We start from the raw sequence: 26,186 nt of genomic DNA on the forward strand, positions 1-26,186 counted from the left end.
CTCCATGAAACAGAGGAACAAGATTAAACATCATTATAATGAATATTATAAATGCAAAGTCGACTAAATTAGTCTTAATTTTAGTCGACTAAAACTAGACTAAAATTGAAATGTTTTTTTTGGACTAAATCTCGACTAAAATTAAAGGGACTATAGGGAGTTTAAAAATGTTAAAATTATGTATTTTCCTCCCCCTACATGTTCCAGCCATGTCCTAATGTGTAGAATGAGCCCAGACCTGTTCACCACAACTGCCTCTAAAATCCTGGTCACTCAAAAATGTGTCACTTCGGCCCGAATTGCCGTCATGCACGAGCTTAATATAGAAGGTGCAGTTGCACATATGGCCTGAGGTGGCAGTAGTGAGTATAAAATGCCTAACTTGCATCCAGCCCCTTTAAATTACATTTTAGTCAAAAGACTAAGACTAAAACTAAAATAAAATATGTTGTCAAAATTAACTCTGGTCCAGGGCCGTCTTTTAGTCCCAGTCCGCCCCTGTAAATGCTACTTCAATAATCGGAGAACTTCAGAACCCGGATAATAATCTATCTGTGCGCGTGGTACCGTAGTCATTGTTTATGGTTGGACAACTGTTTGGAATGTGAATCACTATTGTTCCTCATGTTTTCCCCCCAAAAATCAAAAACCTAATCAAAAGCACGTGTCACTTTCATTGAGACACGCAGCAGGAACTTGCAGCTTGTAAAATCATGTAGCCTGTATTTCACAGCGCACTGTATTGCCTTTTAAATAAATTGTGTTGGATTGAGGGAATACTGATTGAGGGGGGAATTGAGGATTCTACAGTCTGAGCACTCGTTTATCCCATGCTTCCTGAACACACCCTTTGCTCCCTTCTCTCTCTACTCGGCCGCTGACTTCCATACATCTGAGTCCACTGCACGCGTTTTGGCATAGTAACCCATATCTCCTCTACTCTGTCAGGGAAAGACGGATCACTAACACCCAGAGGTAAGATGGCGGCTGTGTCTTGTTTTCAAACAATAATATTTGTTTCCCCCGCGTGCGAGACACATTCATCTCACTATTACTCGGTTATGAACGTGCCGTGGATGCTTTTCCAACACATCTAGTGCGGACACCTCGCAAAGCATGCATTTTGCTCAGTATGTCTAACAAAAGAGCCGTTTGCGTTATTGTTTATTGGATATATTTTACGTTTAACATTGTGCTTATGCATCTGTGTCTTGTTAAAGTGTCCATGGTGGTCGCAAAAAGAAACGCAAATGTTGTCCTCGTGCGGTGCGACTTGAACTCTGCCTGTAGCTTGATTTTTGTCTAAACATTGATTTTTTTTAAAAGTGAAAGATTGTAGTCAACATCTGCGTGCGTATCTAGTTTCCTTCATTGTATTTTAGATTTTTTTTTTTTTTTTTTTTGCAAATTCCCGCTTACAGCGCCTCTCAGTGGAAAACTTAATTACCGACCGACCATCTTTCATCAATACACACATACAGACGACCAAACATGACGGCCACACCCCTGCTTTGTTTAACCACGGAATATTTGCTACTCTTGCGCTAGAGGAATTGGTCCAGGGCATGCACATTCATTGTAAGGGTTCATTTTTCTTGGGAATGTCTGTGCGTGTGTTGGATGGATGTTCAATGTTTTTCTCGAATGCCATCACGCCCCACCGAAGCAACACTGCCCAAGAGCAATCTCGACCCTGTGGTGCGTTCAAGGGCCGTCAGGATTCAGAGCTGGGGTGCCCAAACTTTTTGTCTCCGGGGGCCAAAATGAAAAAGTGTGCCTGTGAGTCGCGGGCCAAACACATATTACTGCAATAATAAACGTTACTTTATTTTATTTTTCTGTATACATTTGTGTATACTGTATCTATGCAAAGAACATGCTACATTAAAAGAAATGGTAACTATGGCAAAAGCCCAGTTACAAAATCAACAATTGTAGCAATATAGTGCAAAAAGTCACCTTTACCTCATTCATTTGTTAACTCAAAGAAAATGCCACGTTAGATAATTTTGAAAGTTTCAGCTCAACATAACTTTCTTTCAGTCAATTTTTAACATGACCTTTGTTGATGTCAACGACCTTTGCAATAAAAGTTGGAAAACTGGGAAAGTTGATGCTACAACGCTCTGTGATTGATAAACACCAAAACACCACAACAGTGTTTCCTTTCCTTTTAAAGGGGGGGTATTATGCAAAATCGACTTTTTCAAGCTTTACATCATGTTATTATGTCATTCCCTCATTAAAAACATGCCTGAAGTGTTGCCTTGGCAACTCTGATGGCGGCCATTTTAGGGATAGGTTTCCCTGAGTCCTCCTAGGAACGCCCCCACCTCCCGGAGACGCCTCCGAGCTTTCGTCACCAGCCGAGTAACCAACCACTGCTCCTCAGCAGAACCCCCTCCCCACTGATGCCACAGACAGCGTGTGGAGGGGGCGTGTCGGAAAGGGTCAGAGGTTCTTAAAGAGACAGAGGCCTATTTCAAGACATTCACTACAGCCATTTTGAGAGAGCAATTTTATTACTGCATCTACAAACCAACAGAAGGTTTGGTCATCATTATAGTGTGCTATAGACTGGTGCTATGTGATTGAAAAAAGCATAATACCCCCTCTTTAAGAAAGGAGTGAAACAGCGCCCCCAATTTTACGCTAGTGGCCAAAAAGTGTACTGCATCCATATTTACCATTGAGAATGAACGGGAGAGAGTTACTATTAACCATAGCAGTGCAAAAAGTAGGTCGCCCTCTGGCGGGCCAACAGAATCGTTTCGGGCCTCACTCTGGGCACCCCTGATTTAGACAGCCAATCAGAGAGGAAAATATGAATACTTAACCTCTTACCCCCTGCCTTAACCAAGCACATTTTCTCCAGTTTGGCTGTGTCCAAATCTAAAAGCTTAAATGAAAAAAAAAAAAATAGAGCAATGACTAAGCAACATAAAAGCTACAAAAACGTGGCAGCACAAAAAACCTATTCAAAAAAGAACAAAACATAACAAAAAAAGCCAAACTGGAGAAAATGTGCTCGGTTCAGGTGGGGGTTAAGAGGTTTTTGTTTCTTCTTCTGCTGTATACATAGCAATAACTCTTGTACTAGCTCATAGTTGTCCAAGTTTTTAGCAGATAAATATAAAATAATAATAAATAAAATAAAATCAGTTCACAATATAGAATTCTATTTCAATTGTGTCAATACAAGTCTGCGGGAGAGAAACAGTTTTTGAAAGAAATGTCCAGAAAGGCCAAATGTTTTCCCTGATCATTATTTGGTAGTGATTGGTTTCACACTTTTTTATGGCTACAAGTCCTTTCTACTGGCCAACGTCACGCACTTGTTTTTGGACGCCTTTATTAGGGAATTATTTGTGTTCATAGTTCATATGTCCTGGAAGAGAGGACTTTGACCTTTGTGACATTTTTTGTTTCATGTGAATTGGCCCAGGAATTACAGAGAAACTACTAGAGATCTGTATTTTGACAGTTACCATAGTTACCGCCATGCAGTTTTCAGCTGCCGTCCACCTCAATACGTTTGGTAAGTGATGTCATTGCTCCACTTCCGGGTCTAGCGGAGTTTTAGCCCTATTCACTATAATTGTCATTTCAATCTGTTGCCCCCAGTCTGTGGAACGCCCTGCCCTCATCTGAAGATGGGTTTTATTTAACCCCTTAACTCCCGCCTGAACCAAGCACATTTTCTCCAACTTTACCCCAATCCAAAAGCTTCTGGAAAAAAGGTGTGAAAATAGCAACAAAACTGAGATGAAAACAAGGATGAAAATGTGAAAAAATTGAAGAAAAAGTGACAAAAAATTGACAAAAAATTTACCAAAAAATGACAAAAACGGGCAAAAATTTGACAAAAAAGTGAGAAAAATTTGACGAAAAATGGAGAAAAAATGGACGAAAAAGTGACAAAAAATGGACAAAAAAGTGATAAGAATTTGACAAAAAAATGCTAATAATTTGACGAAGAAGTGACACAAAAGTCGCGAAAATTTGACAAAAATGAGATGACTGCCCAACAAAAAAAGTGATGAAAAAAAATCTGATGATGTGAGGAAAAAGATCAATTTAGTTTTGTAGGTCTTAGCTTTCAAATGAGGTGTTACACTGGCCTACAGGATTTGGGTAAAGCTGAACTGGAGAAAATGCTCTCGGTTCAGGCGGGAGTTAAGAGGTTAATAAAGCTTTTGGTTGGTTTTCACTAGGGTCACTTTAATCTTGCGTGTGTATATACATTTTTATATTATTTGTTTTACCTATTCTCTGTACAGCACTGTGTGATTTTATCTGTGAAAAGCGCTTTATAAATAAACTTTACTTACTTACTATAATAGGATTTTGCTGATTTGAAACTGCATTTACTCTGGATTTTCTTTAGTAAGTCTTTTCTGACATTAAGGGGAGACACTACAGGCAAAACTCAATTTTTTCAGTTTTCAGGTTTTGGGCCAAATTAGTCTCTGAACATACAAGCTTTCACCCGGAAACCAAAAATATACCTAATCTTCACAATAACATGTTTAAATATTGCGCTGATTCAATGTTCCCCCATAGACTTATATGGGACAATGCAATTTCAAGGGCCTTTTTCTCAAAACACATTTTTCTGTCATTGTGGCGACACTACGTCCACGTCAGTCGGACCTAAAGACTTCAAATTTTCCAGCCTTGGACTGAACAATATTTGGAAGATTTTTTCAGAGGGATTTTTTATTATTTAATCCCTAGCCCCATTTATTGAGTTTTGAATGTCAAAAAATAAGGCGAAAATTAATTTTTACACATTTTCCACTAAAAAACAGCTTATTTTAAAACTAAATAAGAAATCCTAAATCCCCTCTGAAAAACTAATTTATCAATAAAATTAAACCATAAATTTGAATGTAGCTCTATCCATTATTCCGATTTCGTCGCCGAAAAGATGGGAAATTTGGGGCATTGTTAGGCATAAAACACCTTGTTCTTATCTGAAAAGATAAAATAACAGAAAGAGATTTTTTTCTCACATTTATGCCAGTGATCTACAGCAAAAGTTTCAAATTGATATCTGTAAATATAAATTTTTTCCCTATTTACCTGCAGTGTCTCGCCTTAATTGTCAAATATCTTTTTCCATGCACAATGACGGCTTATTTTAAATACAAAAACATCTTAATTTGGCTTGGAGAAATGGTGAGCTATATGGCCTTCTATCGGTTGTTATTTTCAGCAGGAGATTCCGATAAAGTTTTTTTGCTGTGCTTATATCTATGGAGCTCTCAACAGTTTGGACCCGGAAATGGCTAATTATTGTGTATTTCAAACTATTGGCTCTTTAGAATGTTGTGATGTCACGCGAACGCAACATATTTGGAGATATCAGAATGTATTGCTTGTCTGTTTTCACACTCGCCTCGTCTATTGGCTCACCTTTTCACCAATCACGATGAAGTGTGAACATTCAGAGGCAGCAGATGGCCCTTAAACGCCACATAAGTGAATGTTAATTGTGATAAAGCCATTACTGTGAGCGAGACTCGTAAGAAAATCTCTTTTAGGGGCATGTCCTATCATTGAAAGGTGATTTTTGCTCCAGATTATAAAAACAAACAACATGAACCGGTCTTTCCGTTCTGTGACTTCTATAACTAACAATTACGTGATTCTGTCAAGAGCATAAAAGCCTCTTTGTAGACGCAATTATCTGTATCTGTCAACAGAATTGTGCATTCAACCCACGCACTGCAAACTACCCACTTCCTATGAAGCCATATCAGGACAGTAGCAGGACAAGATCAATATGATTTAAATAAAACTTCCAGGAAATGCCAAACTCCCTGCCCTCAGCAATGTCACTCACTCAAAATATATTTTCAGAAGGATTTAATTTGCCTTTCCTGTTTTGTTTGCATCCAGGACCCACAGAAAAAGTCTGAAAGTCTAAACTGCATTTTGATTAGGGCTGAACCTTTTTGGAAAAATATCTAATGGACAAGTCTTGGGATTGGGATTAGATTTGCAATTTATGTCTTTTACATTTTCAGTTCAGTTTGCAAAACAATCATGCATTTTAAAGGTTTTGAAGAGGTCTAGGTTTAACATAATAAGCACCCTTGGAGAGAGAATATTTTGATGATTACAAACACTCCCTAAGAACTATGTAGACTTTGCAATTTGCACATTGCAACCATTCAGATTTGAATGAAATGATGATTGATTTATTTTAATGAGAAAGCAAACTACGTCTAAGATTAATCAATGGTCTCATTTAGAAAACTGCAAAGGCTTCATTTATTTAGAGTGTGTGATGCCCTTTGTCAGTGCAGAAAATCGTGTTCTTTTTAAAGGGACTATACAGAGTTTAAAATTTAGAAAAAAATAAGTATTTTCCTCCCCCTACATGTTCCATCAATGTCTTAATGTGTAGAATGAGCTCAGACCTGTTCACCACAACTGCCTCTAAAATCCTGTCACTCATAAAGTTGTTACTTCGGGTCCGAAGTGCCGTCATGCACAAGCTTAATATAGAAGCTGCAGTTACGCGTAAGACCTGAGGTGGCAGTAGTGAGTATATAAATGACTAACTTGCATCTAGTCCCTTTAAATGTAATTCAACCCTTCAGACCTCAGTCACATGCTCTGAAATGCATGTGATTCTTATGTTGGTGTAGGTTCTCAGTCATCCAGGAATTAGCCATTGCAGTAGAGTTTTTTCAAGTCGACTGGACAGGGTTGATTTAGTTGAGGACTTCAAGTCCCAGTGTCTTTACTAGTCTTACGCTCAGATATTTTTCTTTTTGACTTTCAGTTTCAACTAATGTTATCTTTTTGAATGACCAATTAACCGCGTAAACGTTTGACCTCTGCTCGTCAGGGCCAGGGATCAGGTCATGGATCAATAAACTACTGTGTGCAAACAAAGATAACACTCTAGAGCTGCCATAAGCCAAAGTGGTGCCTGCACTATATTGTCAGTAGTGTTTGAAGTATGTCAGTGTTCTTTTACCACTACTAAATATTTATTTTGCCTGATAACGAATATTCCCTCTTTCTGCTTTGATAGATAGTAGACTGTTACCATGAGGCCTCTGTTTCTGCATTGGACTGAATGATGTTTGGGGAAAAAAAGTGATTGCGATTATTCTGGCACATAGTGTGATTTACGATCAGATTTGTGAATCATGTTTTTAAATCAGCATTCAGCTCACAGTGCGCCTTTCACCTTTGTACCGTAGGTTCTCGTGGGTGCCGCCATGAATTGTTCCCGCCCTTTCACTCTTATTGGTTGACATAGGGCCACAGACGTCAAGAGAGAATCAGTTACTACACAGACCCAGAGAAACAGTGTAGACTTGTTGGTGAAAATGAACATTGATCAATGGCTGGGACGACGTGCACATCCAAAAATTTGGGCAAAGTCGAAAGTTGCAAATGAAAAAAATGGAGATGACTCTGCATAGCTTGAGCTCACAGTTATCTTCTTTCTTACGGCGCACGATGTGACATTTCGGCCGTGTTGGCCTTTCATCAGACATAACTGGGAGCTCAAGCTGTGCAGTCATCTCCATTTTTGAAAATGAACATCAGACATTTTATACTAGACCAATCTACTGTACATCATATTTAACGGCAAACATTTTCGTTCACCACTTTGTGAACAGACTTAAGTTAACTTAAGGTTAAAGGGATATTTCATTTCCTAGTTATCCAGAGTGTTGCTGTTACCTGTAGATATTTTTTTTGTAATTCAAACAGTTCTTATATTTGTAGAGTTTTGTGGAGTTAGGATAATGCAAGGCTAGTGCATTTCTATGGTATCAGCTAGCCTGCATTAAAAACAGTCTGACCCGCTCCACAGAGCACCTGAGGCAAATCACTTATAACGCCAGACTAACCATATAAATGTCTGTGTCGATAGAATAATTTTAACCATTTTGCATTTAAAATACCTTATATTTGAGCAGCATCTGCTTCGTGTTTGTATAAGCTACACAGCGGTGGAGTGATCTGCTAGAAAGTAGTCCCCCAAAATTAGATCATTCATGTGATGCAAGGTCAGTTATATTCCAAAAATGATTCTATCGACACAAACATTTATATAGTTAGTCTGGCAGAGCGGGTCAGACTGTTTTTAATGCAGGCTAGCTGATACCATAGAAATGCGCTAGCCTTGCACTAGCCTAGCGCCACGAAGCTCTTCAAATATAAGAACTGCATGAACTACAAAAAAAAAAATCTCCAGAAATCAGCTACACTCTGGATAACTAGGAAATGAGGCCCTATGTCAAAAATCCTGAAATATCCCTTTAAATTGAGTTCCCTGTAAGGAAATTCGTTCTCTGAGTTACCATACATACTGACAAAAAAAAATCCAAAAGAATTGCTGAATATGTATTTATTTCAACAAGACACAGCTAACTCTCCACGGGAATAAAACAGACCCTAGAAAGTTAGTTAGTTAGTTAGCATCATGTTGCTGAGGTTGTGATTTTACGACTGAATTTACATAATCCCTCATATCTGTTTAACAAGTGTCCATCAAACATTAAATGTGAAAGTCACCTCTTAAATGGAGTTCTTCAGTGTTCAGACCACAATGTACCATTAACCGTCCCCCACTTATTAAGTCGTGCGCTCTAGTCACTTAAAAACCACAGTTTCCTCTTGGTCTGCTGTCATGTAAGAGTGCCGGTAAATTAGCTGACAGACTAATGTTGCCACATCAGAAATGTCTGCACTGAGGAAATGGCTGTATGGTGAAAGGAAGACGAGAGATGTGGTGATGTTTGGATGATTGATAGTTGCTGACGGGTCTTCCAGGTTTGAATGGAATAGAAGAAGCTTATTTGTATATTTCACAAGACACAAGTCACCCTAGGCGCTTCACACAGCTGATTCAGCTCAAGCTATGTGCTAAAAATGTGCTCTGGTAACCCAGTCCTTGTTCTAAAATATGAATCATCAAGTTGCAATACTTGTGCAAAAAAAATAACAACTGCTTGGATATTGTCCTCACTCCTGTAGCCGATCTCTTTCCTGGATAAAATTAAATAAAAAACAAAATAATTACTTTAATGTAAATAATGCATGTATATATTTGAAAGTTGTTTATTCTTCCGTGGTGTGTTACATTTCTAAACAGTTTTCAGTAGCAATAACCAGTCCTCTCGGTCTTGTTTTTCAGATGTTGTGGGCAGTAGTGGGCCTCCTGGTGACTGCGCTCACTGCGGGTAAGTCAATCAATTACCTCATAGAAATGCTACCTCTACAAACTTGTATCTGTGGAATTAGGTTGCACAAAAATAATACCAAATTATCGTTATTACAATTTTAGAAGACATGAGAAGCCACCATACAGGTGAAACCTAACCTGGCTAACGCCATGCTGCTGTGTGCGCTCGAATTATTTCGAACTGCACAACAGCCTGGGGACCATGGCCCACATTTTCCGGTGGATTTGGGAACCAATTACAGAGCGAGGAGAGACGCAAGACGATGACGCGCTATTCGATATACGGAAGCTTGTAGTTTATTTACGGATAAAAAAAAAAAAAGTTTATTTACGGATCCAACATGACAGCAGCAGACACGATGGTATTTTTCGATCAAGCTTTAGACCTTGTTCTAAATAATTTAGCTCAAAAGTTTACAGCGGGTACGTCATACGTCATCTCATACGATGATACGATTGGCCATGGCTACGTGCAGACGCATGATAGACTTTTTTTTTTTTTCGTATCGCCCAATAAACGACTATGGACGATCATAAACCACACCTCTCCTACGAGAAAATGAATTGGTGGTCCCCAGACTAAATATCACTTGTGATTTTAGTCTGGTGTTAGCCAGGCTAGGTGAAACCTGGAAAATTGGAATATCATGCAAAAGTTCATTTAAAAGTTCAACTTAAAATGTGAAACTAATTTGTGCCCTTGTAGCCGCAAGGGCCTCGCATCTCAGTCAAATTATGGTGTTGTTTCGCAAATTTATGCATCGTCACACACTCATTTAAACCCTCTTGTTGTTTCGAGTAGAGTATCAGACTAGTAGTTCAGTGAAAAGGAGAGAAAAAAAGCCATTGTACTTGTTTCAAATGGGAGGTGAATCCACAACTGGAGTTACTTTCAGTAGAGTTACTTTCCGTTACGTTTAGTAACTCTAGTTCTCGGAATGTGCTTGTTCTAAAACTAATTACTGTCATGCTTATTCTCAGTGGTAAGATAAAAATATAACCGTCAGGTGTAGGTTTCAGTTAGTTTTATGTCAGTGGCTCCCAAACTGGGTCAGGAACCAGAGGTGAGAGGATGTGATCATTTACCATTTTAACAAATGGGGGGAAATTAGACTAGTGTCGTCCTAAACCCCAGTCTGACAGTGGCTCAGTGGTTAGTTGATCTCACACAGTGGGGCAGGCCGGGCCCAAATTGAGGTTATGTTCCACTTCTGCCCTACACTGTGCAGCAGTGCAGGGCAGCACTGTGTTTGACCGTAAATGGGTCAAAAATAGCCTTGGGATGCGAACCGGAGGGCCCCGGAGTGGATCTTTGCTCGGGGCCCCAGAAGGGCCAGCACCGGCTCTGTAATAATGTTTTTTTAATGACAGTTTTGGATTTAGCAGTTTTTGTCATATTGTGCATTAAACTATAGAAGTACAATTAAGATCAATTTGCTGATTCTATCCATCCACGTCATGAACCCAGAAAAATCACCGCTGCTCCGGTCTGTACAACACAAATTTAAGTAGACTTGTCATTTTTCTTTCCTCAGAATCCTACATCGTTCGGGACCAGCATGAACGCTTGCAGCATGGAAAACAATTGAAAATCTATTTGCCCAAAAGCACAGAGAAGCTTGAGTTTACCCCGGCGGACGACCCTCGGCAGACTCTGGTTTACTGGGACAAACACAGATCAAGGTAAATGTACTTTCATTCATACTGTATATTACTACGACGACTACTATAACTGCTGCTGCCACTGCTGTTGCTGCACTTAAACGCTGCAACATAGAAGTTTTGAAATTGTTGTAGTGCTGCCAATATCACAGACCCATGTGAAGATCATCATTTTCCCCTCAGGTTCTCTGGTCAGATAGAAGCTTCATCAAAGAGGACTATACCTGGAAAACAACACCAAAATGTGTGAAAGCATAAAACATATTTTAAATAGTTGCACACTGTCCTCAAAAAGAGAACTGTGCTCCTTGTTCTGTGTAGTTTACTCACAATACCTGATATTGTAAAATGCCTCATATCGGCTCGATATATCGGTCGGACCCTAGATACAATCGTACTGTCCCTCTGTCCAGCTAGCCTTTTGCTTAATGGCTGCTAAAGTTTACTGGCTATAGAAAGGATTCAACTGTAGATAGATTGATTGATATATTTCTATGATTGAAACCTTTACTAGTATAATACATGTTTAACTACAAACCATGAGAGATAAAAAAAGAAATATATTATTATTTATATCGGACCCAAAAATCCATATCGGTCGGGCCCTATCCAGATCCAGTCTGAATTGTATTATTTTGGCCCCTATGGCAGATTCCTTTACTCCACACTAATGCTTTGACATATATTAGGCACAGTAAGAAACAAATTGGTTTAGTCCTGCTTACACATCACAAAAAGGTATTGAGAAAAACTATGAGTAAAATTATCTTGAAACGAGAATAGTTGACCTGAAAAATCATCTGCCATAAGGCTATTTGCTTAAAAGATTGTCAAACATTTTTTAAATCTAGAAATGTCAGACGTTAACTGAGAGAATGTTAACAGAGCCTATCAGGGCATCACTTTTTGAGCTTAAACATGATATGTATTTGTTTCTTTATAGCAGTAGTATGCGGAGAGGTTCTGTGTCTGGTTCAGGCAGCGATCGGCGCTGGTACATCCAGCAGGTGAGTTCTCAAATTTCAATGCTCTACACTAGTTTTAAATGTGTGATACTAAACTGTAATTGCGAAAATGTCAAAGCTCTCGTTTGGTTAGATTAATTCAGAAGTAAACACCACTAGTGTCCTAGTTCTGGTTTAGTGTAGTTTCAGAGGTTACATTAAATAACTGAGAATTCTCCGTCATTTATTTGTAACATTAGTAACATTAGTTTGCTGTTTGTTTTCTGAACAGGTGACTTATGACGACCAGGGAACTTACACCCAGAAAGATTATTGGGACAAAGAAATGTCTACGGTCAAAGTGGCTGTGTCCGGTGAGTTTAAGGACAACAAAACTATTTCTTGTCGTGTTTTCTTGTGTGTTCAAACAGAAAATTTACCAATATCTTGGACAGTTATATGATATTTCTAAACAAATGGCATTTTTTAAGCTGCCTTCAGTAATGAGTCTGTAGTTTGATTTGCTTTCATGATGGGAAAGATTGCAATAATCGATGGCTGTCTTAAGTATTTTGAATTAGTCTGGACTGGCCCATGAAGGGGGTGTCAAATTGTGCTTTAATTGTTTAACTCAGTGGTTCCCAAAGTGGAGTCCGGGGCCCCCTGGGGGGCCTCAGAGGCGCTACAGGGGGGCCCCCAAAGCTTGTCTGCAAAACATGTACAATGAAAAAAGTTCATTTTGACTGTCTGACTACTGTCATTACTAGATGTTTTTTACGATAACGATATAATTGACAATGGACAAATTACTTCAAAATCCCAGCCTAACGCCTATTGGGAAGATTAATTCAGTGACATTTTATTCTTTTTTTTAAATTTTTTACAGAATACTATTTTTCTCACAAATCTACTTAAGCAGTTTACATCCTTTGTTTCATTTTACTTTTTGAGCACCTGTCCCCTTGTTCTACAGTCAGTGTTTCTGCTGCTCTGATGGAACTGAGTTTTTTTTTTTTATTGATAAACTTTATTGTCCTCAATGAGGAAATTTGTCTTGGGCTCATTGCACGCAGCTGTCAAACATACAGTACAACCATTCATATAAAACAATTCAGTTAGTCAGTGCAGCCAGTACATAACAATAAAGCAATTCAGTTCATCTTAGTTTTGACGCCTCTTTACCTGCTCTGCTTCACCTGAGTGTAAGAAAAAATATATGTATGTCCACAACGATATAAAAAACAATGTAAAAAAATCATGATAACGATATGCGATACGATATGGCCCACCCCTAGTTACGATTCATAAATAAAAATAATGACATAACATTAACAACATTCAACTTTTCCATCTCCAGAGTGTGTCCAAATAGAGGAATAATGAATACAAAATCTAAGAATAGTCTGGCCTGCCAGACTACATGCCAGACTACATACTACATACATGCCAGACTACATACATGCTTTTTCAGAGATATGTAGTCTGGGAGTGTGTGTTATCTTAGCGATTTCCTTGTCGGCGTGATTGACAGACGGGATCAACGTATTAGAAAAACGCTGGCTATAACGCAGGAACAAGCGGCCTTTTCTCGGGACGGCATTAGCGATTTTATATTTGCCAAATGATTTAAAACAGACGAAAAAGACAGACAACAGACTATCATTAGCCGCGCACGCCATCTTTAATGTTTTGTAAGAGTGTGGTGACAACTCCCTCTCGGTCCGTGAGTGGGAGTGATTGGGACGGGCAAATCATGCTGCATGATTGATAATCTTATGACAAAAACTCTTTTGCAGCAAAGTCCAACTACATCAAGCGCGTGCCGGGCGAGAGCCTGTCCATCTCGTTAGAAGGGATCAGAGAGGATGAAGCCTCGCTCACCTTCTCTGGGGAGAACGGCAACTTCACTCTGGTGAGAATCAGCACAAGAGGATATTATTCTTGTAAATGTCTCACTTACCTATTTCATGTACGCTGACCTTCCTCTTTATGTTAATATAATTCATAAATGTCTCGCCAATCAAACACAACACGAGAGATTTCTTATAATACTGTCTTGAAGTGTTGCTCATCAGTCGTCATTGTTGATTTGTATTTGTATGAAATATTAATAAACGATCTGTTTACAGTAACACCCATTAGTTTTACCCCAAGGATCAATTATTTGCCATTTTGAACATTTGAAATCCCTCTCGAGCACTCAGAAACTGAATAGCGCAATCTTCCACCATTTTAAAGGGATGTTTTCTCGTTTTTCAGGTTCGACAAGGCGCCCGCGTGTCCCAGGACCTGCCCGATTACTTCGACAGAGTTCGGACCCATTCCAAAAGCATTGAGATCCTCGGGGTGAACGTGAGCGATGTGGGACGTTACAGACTCACAGACAGAAAGGACCGGCTGGTGTCAGTGACCAGGATGGACCTCACTGGTGAGTGTGTCATTCGGCATTGAAGTGTGTAATATGAAGGTTAATATCACATTTTGATTATGTCCAGAAGCAGGATATTTGAGAGTAGACTGAAATATGAGCTGCTAAACTATTACCAGAACCATGTGCTTTTCAGAAGATTTTTAAAGCGGTATAATAAGCTTCAGAGAGACGCCATAGAGACGCTCTTCTGTTCTCTGGAGGGGACAAGATGACACAATGTAAGTGTCGGTCGAGTGACTTTTCGACAGAGGCGCTGCTTTCTGTGCGAGAGATTGAGCTGAACACTTTGGCCTTTATTGCCGCTTGTGGCTTTAGATTGTGATTTCGGTTTGATTGTTGTTCATTTTTCTGCTCGTGTGGGAAACCACTCAACTTGATGATGTACATCAAGTTGAGTGTTTTGCTACAGCTCTAGTGTTGCTCAAGCTGTGGAACGTGGACCACTTGGGCTTCTTCAGGTGATACTGGAGTTCATCTGCAATTGTCAACTTTATTTATTTTGATGAGAGATCGTTTAATTTATGGGTTATTACTGCATTAAGCTATGTATTTTTCTGGTTTAGACATGGTTCACACACAGTTTAGACATCATTTAGAGTATGTGAGTGGTCGAATATGCAAACTATTGAACCACAGCAGTTAAAAGGACGGGAAGTAGAGCAAGTGGACTCAATTTTGGACAATTCTTTCACATTTTCAAGAAAGCACTGCTAAAGCTTTTCCTGCTATATCAGCTGAGAGATTTTGAAGTCAGTGACCACATCTTACCAAGGGTTTATCAGTCCTTATTAGGGCTGTCACAATAATTACTATATCGACTTATCGTTCAATAAATAACAGCTAAACAATATATTTTGGGCTCGATGTTGATCGTTGATGCATTTATTAGCATTTCCCCCATGTTTTTTCTTTGTAAACCTTCTTTCCAACTGAAGCAAATCGAGATACATAATATTTCATGTTTATTGCAGCTTGTGTGGTATTTTCAGATATGATGATGCACTTTTAGAAAAAAAGGTTTACTGTCCTTCATACGCCTGAGAGTTGACAGTATCTCGTATTGTAATAATATCGTTTTATCGCAATACTTTCCTGCCTCAATATATCGAACTTCAAATTTGTTATTGTGACAGGCCTAGTCCTTATACCATGGTCTGGGTGAATACTCAATTCTGATTGGCAAACTGGCGTGCGTTAAAACTGTATAACACACAGCCCGATAACAGTGAAATTATGTTATATATCACTCCACTGCAGCTGTTTCCATAGTAACGACAAACATTTGAGTGGGAACTAGCTTCAGGTAAAACATCTTGTGAAAAAAGTAACTCCCGCACATTGTGATCTTGCAGAAAGTGAGGTTTATGGGCAACGTTTTGGCTCTAGGTCTCCTACAGGCAAATTGTAAAACATCTTAAAACATAAAAAAACCCTCCTGCCCCGGACTTAAAAAAAAAAAAGCCAATAGGCCTCAATGAGCAGTTTCAGTTTGTGTGACCATGGTATAGAGTTCGGGAAAGTCCATAGTTACCATAGAGATCCGCCATCTTTGCAGCTGTTAGCATACATTTCCATTGACTAACATTAGCTAAAAGCAGTATAAAAAGCGGAGAAAAACGCCGTGGAACAACTCCGTTACTGCTGGTAAATACATCTAACTCACTGTGGTGTCCAAGTATTTACAATAACTCCAGTATTTTAAGTTTTAAAATCTCCATTAGTTTACAATAGATACAGACGGCATCTCGTCATAGAAGGGGGCGTGGCCTCGCCGAGGGGGAAAATAGAATCTTTTGGGAAACACAGTTTTTCTCTCTTTTTAGCCATTTTCTGGTGGAATATGATCTTATTTATCACATACAAATAAAGTCAAGTGTAAATCGCGTCCATATGGATATTTTCTCACAGCGGATTGCTCTGTAGAAGTGAAAAAACGGCAGTTGTAGCTAGCACTAGCTAACTGTTAGCATTAGCCCGATGCTAACATATAGCATCATGTTAGCATTCTCCGTTTTTTTTTATGTATTTATGAACTGTTGAACCACTTTGCGCCTCTCCATGTCTTTGTATCTTCATTTAGTAGAAAACTATATTTATATTTCAGCGTTTGTTAAAGTAGTTTTTGAATAATTAGAGAAAGTTTAGATTTTTTCAAAGTTGTTTTCCCCCTTAACTGTTTTCAAACATGACCATATATGGCTGATTCCAGAGATGCCGTCTGTATCTATTGCTGCTAATCCCATAATGCTTAGCGATATGACATCACATTCCCGAACTCTATAAGCACATTAAACAACTGGGAGCCGTGCATTATACAGTTTTAATGCCTCCACGTTGTGCATTAAAACCGTATAATGCACACCTCCTCGCTGTTTAATCCTTACTTAATCGAGAGTGTACCGATATTTAACACAGTCTATCGCTTTGGCCACTTAACTGTCAGAAACAAAGCTAAACTTGGCAGAGTTTTAAACAAGCTAGTTTGTATCAGCATCACAGTAAAGCAATGTATCGTCTCAGATGACAGATAGCCATCCACTGTCGCACTACTTTGGGCTCCTTTATACCATACCTCCTTTATACTTTATGATGTGGTACTTTCTTTGTATCATTGTTCTTTAATGAAACGTTATACTGCGTGGAGCATTGACAGTGGCGTGGAGTCATTTCCAACGCATGAAACATGACTGTTTTCTCTGGGGGAAACGTGTTGATTGGCAGGTGACATGTGCTTGACCTTGATAGAGCTTCACAGTTATTTTTAAACCCCAGATCCTCTGACCCCATTTCTTCTCACACATATGCTCAATTCCGCTGCGAGAGAGTGTATGACACGCCAGCTCTAAAAGAAATCTCATGTTACCAAAGTTTGCAGAGTGGTGTATATTCATCTATTCAAATTCTTTCTCTATGAACCTTTTTTGAGTGTAAAAATGTAATTAAAGATAAAACAAACAATGATGATTGCTGAACCAAAAAACAGGACTAAAACAGAAGTTGTGTTTATATAAGTGTCAAATAGATCAAAACTACACACATTTAAAGGGGCTAGATGACTGAAAACCTACACCAACATAAGAATCACGTGCATTTCAGAGCATGTGATAGAGGTTTGAAGGGTTGAATTACATTTAAAAAGGGACTAGACTGCACCTTCTATATTAAGCTTGTGCATGACGGCACTTCGGACCCGAAGTAGCAACTTTTTGAGTGACAGTTCAGGATTTTAGAGGCAGTTGTGGTGAATAGGTCTGGGCTCATTCTACACATGGCTGGAACATGTAGGGCAGGGCTAGGCAACGTCAGGCCCGGGGGCCAAATCCGGCCCTCCTCACAGAACCTCTGGCCCCCCAAGATGATTTTGAGAAATATTTTTATGCAAATATGAGATCAAGTTCTAAAAATGCGAGAAATAGTGTCAGTATTTTAAAGATTTCCTGGCAGAGCTCCCCACTTACTCATATATAATGTAAAACATGATTCTCAACGTGTGGGTTGGGACCAGAAAGTGTATTGCGGAACCATTTTCTGTGGGGTGCGAGCCTATTGGAAATGTTGTAAATTTGTTAAGTTGTAAACTACATGGAATCAGTTAAAATTAATGTTACTGGGCTATTTTTTTAGACAATATGGCAATTTACAGTTTTATTTGGGTTGCAGCTCATCACCCTTGGGTAATGGTGGGTCCCAAAGCCATGACACTTGAGAATCACTAATGTAAAACATTGGCATTTGCAGAAAAAAGTTCTTTACTTTAGGATAAAATGGTGAGGTTTGGCCCTTGATGTTTTGGCAATGATTAAAGTTGCCCCTCCACAACGCAAACATGCCTATCCCTGATGTAGGGGGAGAAAAAGTATCATCTTATCTTATCTTTTCTGAAAATGCATAATTTTACATTAATAGTATAGTCCCTTTTTAATGGTCACAAATCCCAAAGACTGCAATTATTTAATGTCTCTGTAAGAATTTATCATGAAATCTACCCTTTTACCCAAGATACATTTGTTTAGCAGTTCATATTTCTGTCTTCTCTCAAATGTTAATGCCCCTGGACTTAATTAAAATGAGCATCTTTATATTAAGACAGAAACTGCAGATCGAATCGCAATATTTGAGAAATTATTTTTTTTATTCTGAAAAATCTAAGCTAATGGACCAAGGTTAGATCCAGATCAGGTTTTTGTGAAGAAAAGTCCTAAAGCCAGTGAGATTTCTCAATTCTTTGGTTCCACTTCAAATTGAGCTGCTTTTTATTCTTGAAAGGAGGAACAAGATTTGAAGCTAAACTACGATGTGCTCAGTTTTGTTGCATTAAACCTGGTCTAAACACTGTATAAAGCAGAAATAGAGAGTAAAAACTAGCTCTCGATTTTTACTGTTCCCCTCGTATCTTGCTGTTGGTCTGTTGTGCATGTTTCTGATTGATATGGGGGGTTTATTTTTATAGTTTTTGGAATTAACTAATTGCAACTGCCCAAAGAAAGAAAGAAAGAATTCAAACTCCTGCTTCTGAGATTAGATTAGATTAGATTAGAGAGCTACAGTATCTACCTCACAGTTCACTTTCATTGTGTGCAGACCATCATGACTCTGTGGATGGGAACCCGCTGCTGGCCCTGCTGCTGCTCCTGGGGATACCGGCCGGGATCTGCTGCTGCTGCCGCAAGAAGATCTTCAAGAGCAAAGCCTCCACCGCACAAACGATACAGGTTCCAACAAATATATGATTACAGTGCAAGGAGATTCTAGACAGTATTAAGTGCAGACAAGTAACAACACGTTATATAGACACATACTCCGTTCATTTAGAGTGGTATTAAGGGAGGGCTAAACCAGCGCAGAGCCAAGCCAAGATTGAAGTTGGAGGTCTAGGAGTCTAATTCTAAGCCATGTCTTTTGTTCGCTTTTTGATTTAGACCACTCCAGGTACAGTAGTGATTGCTGGACCGACCGGACCCTGCCCTCCCTACAACCAGCCTCAACCCGGAGGAGTAAGCATCATTAAACTATTCATTTACAGCCAAAGCATTTAAGATATGTCCCTATTTTTTATACCGTTGTGTTATTATTTTAACAGGGATATTACCCACAACAGGGAACCGACTTGGTAAGAGTAATTTTGCAAACTTCTTTTGCTTTGATTCACTGTCAGTTATTTCTCTCAAGACTTAGGTATTTTAAGCCCTGTATGTTGATAAAAGCAATTGTTTGAATTTCAAAATAATTGTAGGAGTGCGTGTTCCTAAAATGTTCTAGTCTGTTCAATAACATGCAAATGAAAGGGGCTACTTTCTTCTAGAGCAGTGGTTCAGGACCTGCGGGGACAACAGAGATTGCAGGAGAACTTTTTTTTTATTTCATTTGAACAAATTCAAGTACAAAATCACAAAGATGATTGAAAAAGAAGCACAAGTACAGAAAACACACACATTTCACATCACGTTTATTTCAATTAGGTAAATAACTTTTGGGAATCGTTTTTTATGCATATGTGGGGGCTGTAGCTTTGGACTGTCTCCAGCACGATCAAGGGGCTTAAAGGAAAAAAGGTTCTAGAGCCACAGTTGCCTTAAGCCTTAACTTTACATTAACCATCCTACATACTAGAAGGAAATTTAATGTTTTGAGGCTCTGTGGGTCAAGTCTGGGAAATATTAACACATAGTCACACTTGGCCTGTTTTTTTGTTTTTTTTTGCAGGGACCTGCCATCCACCCTCCTCCTGCCGCCCCTGGCCCAGGACACTGGAACGGCCCTCCTCCTTCTCCGGTCAGTGTCCAAATACTATGATACAACATACTTTGAGCATTGAACAATTGCGCTAATATTTGCAAATGCCTTAGATCGGCTTTCGTCCTGTGTTTAGACTTTCTTCAGAACTAGTAAGGTTCATGTGTACTTTTATAATCTACTTATGGTTTAGTCCTGGTTTAGCCCTGATAAAGCCATACCTTTTCTTCAGTGATACTAGGGTTAAAGCAACTAAAAAAATACTTCAACAATCACTTATTTCGGACTAAAATAAGGCTAAAATAGAACAAAATTTGGAAATTATGAAAGGTCTAGCTGGTGCTTATGCAAAAATATTGTACTGTAATGACTCTCCCCTCTTTCCTTTCACTTCGCAGGGCTTTAACCCGGCCTATCCTGCTCCAAACCCGGCCTATCCAGCCCCAAACCCGGCTTATCCTGCTCCAAACCCAGCCTATCCTGCTTCAAACCCAGCCTATCCTCCTTCAAACCCGGTCTACCCGCCTGCAGGAGCGCCACAATGGAATGGCCCACCCCCGGCAGCGGGACCTTACCCTGGCGCATACCCCCCTGGACCTACAGCCCCGATGGTATGGCCTTACCAAAGGAATGTTGGACCATTTTAACACAGGCACTAATGACCTTTCGGGACGAACTTAGCTTTACAACCAGCGACAGGAGGACGGGGGACAATGCTGGGACGAGGCTGGTTACTTGGGTTAGAGAGAAAACATTTCCTACAAAGTGTTATTAGTTGAACAAAATAAAATATGTACAGTATTAAATAAAATCACTACCACTGAAACTTCAAGACATTACAAATAAACACTGCTCCTGATAATGCTCTGCAAGTGTTAATCTGGTCCGGACCACATTGAGAATCACCAACAGGAGGCGCTGTGGGGCTATGATCATGCCTAGTTAATGTAAAGTGAGAACTACTGGGGGCAAAATGAAGCCCCATGAACCAATGGGGCTTCACAGCTTTCTAAGTGGGAAAATAGTTCACAACTGAAGCCTCGCTCTATACTGCCATCTGCTGATGATTTGAATGTATTACATTTAATTAAGCTTTTTTGCTAAATACCGTATGTGCAAGAGATTCGATGTTTTTAAGTTTTAGGCCCATAATCCATATTTTCCCTAAATGGAGGCTTCGGTCACATGATCACCTAGTTCATGAAACACAAAGGTTCACCAAGTTTTTTGTATTAATTTCACCTTTCTGTCCCACTGTACTTAACTCACAATGCAATGCAATGGATTTAACTAGTGCTAGATGCTTTCCAAATGCTTTCCAAGATGCATCGTTTTATTCTCTAAACGAGTGCCAACAGCTGATTTTAACAAGCTAGCTTTGCTTTGCTAAATATTGTTGCTCAACATTAAGTAACCAGCATCCAACGCTGATCGCCAAAACAGGTAAGCGCTTGGTTAAATATGACCAGTGTATGTGTATTTATGCTTTTAGACTTTAGACTATTTCCTAGAGTGTGCATTCTCCCTTATCTAGTCTTGGCGTAGCTCCTCTTACCTCTCACACTGGTCCAAAAGCAAAGCACCCCAGACCCCAAGGCAAAAGGAGGCAACTAAACTAAACGGTTCAATTCTGGCTGTGGAAACACGTCAAAACACTCTGGCCTGTCCTTTTCTGCCCCTATTGGGTGTCGATATGTCCTTTTTAAAGCCACACTGCCTAACATTTCACCTAATAAATGCAATACACAGTAACACTAGCATTTTTGGGTACTCTTCGGACAAAGCTGTTAAATTCAGCTGTTTCTTCTTCTATGCTGTCAGCGCCTCGATTTTGAGACATTCTGTGCTTGAAATGTGTTAATCACCCTCTGCTGGAGATGCTAACCACGCCGTACGTCCAACCGTGAAGTCAGTTTTTAAGAAAATTATTCCTATAGCTGCCAGCAGGAGGAGCCCCAGCCAAGATTTTCTCCAGCTCTTTCGCCTGCATTTCATTATTATTAACATTTCATTCTTACAGAGAGATATTGAAAACCTGGTTAAGTAATAGTTCACTTTGTAATTTGACCTTCTTTGTCGGGACTAGCTTAGCCTTAGCTTGGCAGACATGGTTTTATTTTTCAGGGTTTTACGACAGTTTACATTCTATACCCTGAAAAGATCCTAAGTATGGCTTTGTGCTTTTACCCCTTACATGCTGGTACTTTTAGTCTAGTACGACAGTGAACTACTACAACCCTATGCTACAAGGACATATTAAGTATGAATGAACTTTTCAAGCCATAGTAATTTGTTTTGGTTTCCAGGGTTACACTCCAGCTCCGGCGATGTACAGTGAACCACCTCCAAAAGAAGAAATCAAAATGGAGAACATGGCCTCTGGTCCCACTGACCCCCTGCTGACCCAACCCCCACAGGTCTGAATGCGTTACCTTCATAGATGTGTGCAGGCTCATTTTTGTTTAGAGATACAGACGGCATCTCTGGGAATCAGAATCACCCATAGTGACATTTGATGCTGCCAGAAGGGGGAAAAGAAAGGAAATGGACTACTCTTTCAGTTAACGTACATAATTACTTTAATAAATGCTGTATTATGGATGTATTTCCTACCAAATGAAGATATTGAAACATAACATGATATAATTAACGGATAATACAACACACGGTCATAGACATAGAAAGGGGAAGCAGCGTTTGATCCTAACGCATGCGAACAGTTAAAAAGTAGGCTAGTTCAGGAAACTTTTCAGCGTCCGCGCTAGCCTGTTCAATGTATTTTACCTATAGCCGTTAGCATTTAGCCATCAGAGATTACAAATTATGAAAGATCGAGATGTTTTCAGCTGTTGTCAACCCATCGACCACATTTAAGAGAAGTCAAAGCCAAGTTAAAATCATTAATGAGTGCACAGACCTTTTTTTACTTAAAGGGATATTTCAAGAATTTTGACATGGGGCCTCAGCAATTTTCGAAATATAACTGACCTTGCATCACATGAATTACCGCATTTTTAGGGACTATTTTCTAGCAGATCACTCCGCCGCTGCGTAGCTTGCAACACCGAAGCTGATGCTGCTCAAATATAAGTTGTTGTTTTATGGTGTTATAAGTGATTTGCCTCAGGTGCACTGTGGAGCGTGTCAGACTGTTTTTAATGCAGGCTTGCTGTTACCGTAGAAATGCGCTAGCCTAGCACTGGCCTAGTGCCACTAAACTCTTCAAATATAAGGACTTCATGAATTTAAAAAAAATATATATATATACTGTATATGTATATATATATATCTCCAGAAATCAACAACACTCTGGATAACTAGGAAATGAGGCCTATGTCAAAAATCCTGAAATATCCCTTTAAGCTACAAATTAGACCTTTGAGCTAAATGCAAATTTCTGCTGGGGTCGGAAAAGCATCCTATGGCTAAGCTTCATCTTATAATATGTTAATGATGGAGCAACTACAGAAATTATATAAATGCCATACATCGCCAGACTGTAATAAAGGGACTGCCTTCAACATTCATTTGTATGGGGAGTGAACGATCATTAAAAAAGTACATACAGAAGTACGCATTTGCAGGAACAGTCTCAAATAGATGAAGGCGTTTCTATTATTTCTATGTCTTATTAACTACTCTTTTTTTTTTTTTTTCTCGTTTAGACGTCTCCAGATGCATCGTCAGGTCCTCCCGTCCCTCCCGCCAACAAAGACACGCTCAACTCGGCTGACGGTGCGGCTACATTCAGTATCGACAAAAACTCCACCAACTTCCTGTAAAATCCTCTCCGTTCTTCTGTTGCCGACCGGAGTTTGGGCCTTTTCATCCTGGAGCCATCTGTCCTGGAGCCATCTGTCCAAGTTTTGCTTTTAATTCTTATTTTTTTTATTTGAGGAAGGTATTAAGAAGCTCCACAATCACCATTCATTTGGTTCTGGACATGAATTTCGTTTTCCCAAAGACTCAAAAAGCTGTGCATTCGGAGCTAAATTTTTGTAGCATCTGTTTAATTGGAGACCGCACTTTTTTTTCACTCAAAATGTACTAAAAGCGTTTATTTGAAATGAACCGAAAAAGGAACACAAGGGTCAAACCAAAGTTATTTTTCTGGTGTTCATTTTACATTTTTCCCTTTCCAGATAGTCGATAAATAGACCATGTTAATGTTTATTTGCAATTCATATCAGTTCAGATATTACTCACTTTGCATTATTCACCTATTTTTTTACTTTACGTGCATGAAACCACTGTTTTAGGAAATGTTACATAAACTTTAGTTTCTTTAGCTTAGAAACAGAGCTGTTGCTGATAGTATTGTTTTTATCTTAAACTCCACACATATGTTGCCTTTTCAGACAAAGAAAAAACAAATATATCTATTTTTTATGTTTTTATTGTATGAGTTAATATATTGAAAGGGTCACTACAGGCCAAGCTGTTTTGTTCAAAATAATCTAAGTGGATGTTTTGGACATAGAATGAGAGAATGCCCTGTATATGGTCACAATGAGGGAAAATATAAAGTCACTAAAATACAGTGTGTCAGATTTGAATGTTTGAGGATGAAATTAACACAAAAAGTGAAGTGAGTAGAGGGCAGCATAGATGATTATACTATGTTTTATCAACCATTTATAGATTTTAATAAGTTATAATCAAAAACATATCAGGAGTACTTTCGTTTAATCCACTCATGTTTCACTCCCATCTTCTGCAGCCAAAACGCCAGCCCACGCTCCGGTGTAGTTCACTTCTATGACGCTCCTCTTTCACCAAACTTGCCCCGATCTTTTTCCGTGCTTGAACTCTCCTCACGGCGCTAAGTAGCCTAACCTACATATCATTCTTGTAGCTTTAGTTTTTGCACTGCTGCCCCATCACCGCTGTAGTAAAAGGGGGAAGTCCGCTCTCTGTTGCCGTTTATGTATCATCAAACAAATCTTACAATGACTAAGGGATATACATTAGCTGTAAAAGCCTGGATACAGCACAGGACCTTTTTAAACAATCCGATGAGGCTTCGCATGCATCCGTCATCAAAAATCTGCAAAATTATTGGTGCATTGACTATGAAAAAATGCTCAATTTAGTGTCAATGCTTTTTAACGTGTAGCTTTGTATTTGTCTAACTCTAGTCAAAAATATTTCTTTACTAACAGCTTGGATGCACTCATTATTAAGTGTAGTACATGCATACATTAACCACTCTAACACAAAATGATCTAAATATGAATGATTTTATGTTTTCTCCTTGTTAAAAGCGTGTTGTTACTTTGTCCGTCCATGTCCTTTTGAACAATGTAAAAACTTGAATTGTCCAAGTGTTTTTTTTTTTCCCCAGAGGCTTTTTTTTCCCAGGTTACATTATGCAATATATCAAACCAGGTCCACAATTTGACTAATTTTGTGCCTTTTTAGTCTCTTTTTTTCTTTTAATACTGACAAATAAAATGTATTTGGAGTCATAATATGCTGCAACAGACCGTGATACTGGATATTTTACAATGTATTTTGTTTCATTTTCGTGGTATTTTTATTTTCCCGCTAACTGCTACGTTGTACATGTAACTGGACACATGAAGATCGTTGGTGAAAGTACTATTGCCTTGTGAATAGACACGTGTAGTAGTTGTAAAAGTTTAAGTATTCAGGTTGTAATGGGAGTTGTTGACACCAAAATGAATCTGTGTTTGTGAATGTATGTGCTACACGCTATATAAAGATGATGATGTACACTGCCCGGGCAAAAGAATAAAGTCGCCACCTGGATTTTAACTAAGCAAATAGGTATGAACCACCTTTTTTTAATAATTACTGCATTTTTACTGAACAAACTACCACTTCGAGTGAAACATCTAGTAGTCGTGGAAAAGAGGTTAGCAGAAAACATCTTAGGAGAAGGCAACAATCATCATTCGAGATCTCGGTGGAAAAACGAATGCAACACTGGACGGAAATTAATCTTGTGACATTGCAGAAGCCTATATATCGATACAGTGCAGTGTCTGTAATTTAAGCTAAAGGCGTCCCAGCGAAATATTAGACATATTATTGGTGGCGACTTCAGTTTTTGGCCTGGCAGTGGCGGAACCGGATATAAGCTCCTACCTCTCATTTTATACAACGCATAAAATAAATCTTGAAATCCTTTTGGTTATTAAAGCTTGATGCGTTCACACTGGGGAGAAACAAA

The 26,186-nt window shown here is 39.1% G+C and overlaps 1 protein-coding gene across 1 annotated transcript; it reads left to right on the forward strand.

Moving 5' to 3' along the window:
- The first annotated feature begins 828 nt into the window (after positions 1 to 828).
- On the forward strand, positions 829 to 24,456 carry LOC306960859 (uncharacterized protein). Its single transcript, XM_079553447.1, has 14 exons — positions 829 to 975; positions 9,173 to 9,218; positions 10,756 to 10,903; positions 11,829 to 11,889; positions 12,119 to 12,200; positions 13,623 to 13,738; positions 14,086 to 14,254; positions 18,839 to 18,969; positions 19,177 to 19,251; positions 19,338 to 19,367; positions 19,961 to 20,029; positions 20,389 to 20,601; positions 22,297 to 22,407; positions 23,656 to 24,456. The coding sequence occupies exons 2-14, from the start codon at positions 9,173 to 9,175 to the stop codon at positions 23,770 to 23,772; spliced, it is 1,368 nt and encodes a 455-aa protein (XP_079409573.1). The 5' UTR covers positions 829 to 975; the 3' UTR covers positions 23,773 to 24,456.
- The last annotated feature ends 1,730 nt before the right edge of the window (positions 24,457 to 26,186 follow it).

Source organism: Gobius niger, assembly GCF_951799975.1.
Source record: "Gobius niger genome assembly, chromosome: 3".
NCBI lineage: Eukaryota > Metazoa > Chordata > Actinopteri > Gobiiformes > Gobiidae > Gobius > Gobius niger.

Excerpts from the sequence above, each read along its gene's own strand:
- LOC306960859 (XM_079553447.1), top strand. The coding sequence starts at position 9,173 with ATGTTGTGGGCAGTAGTGGGCCTCCTGGTGACTGCGCTCACTGCGG. Across the intron at positions 13,739-14,085 it reads AGAACGGCAACTTCACTCTG|GTTCGACAAGGCGCCCGCGT; the intron begins GTGAGAATCAGC and ends CTCGTTTTTCAG. Across the intron at positions 20,030-20,388 it reads ACGGCCCTCCTCCTTCTCCG|GGCTTTAACCCGGCCTATCC; the intron begins GTCAGTGTCCAA and ends TTCACTTCGCAG.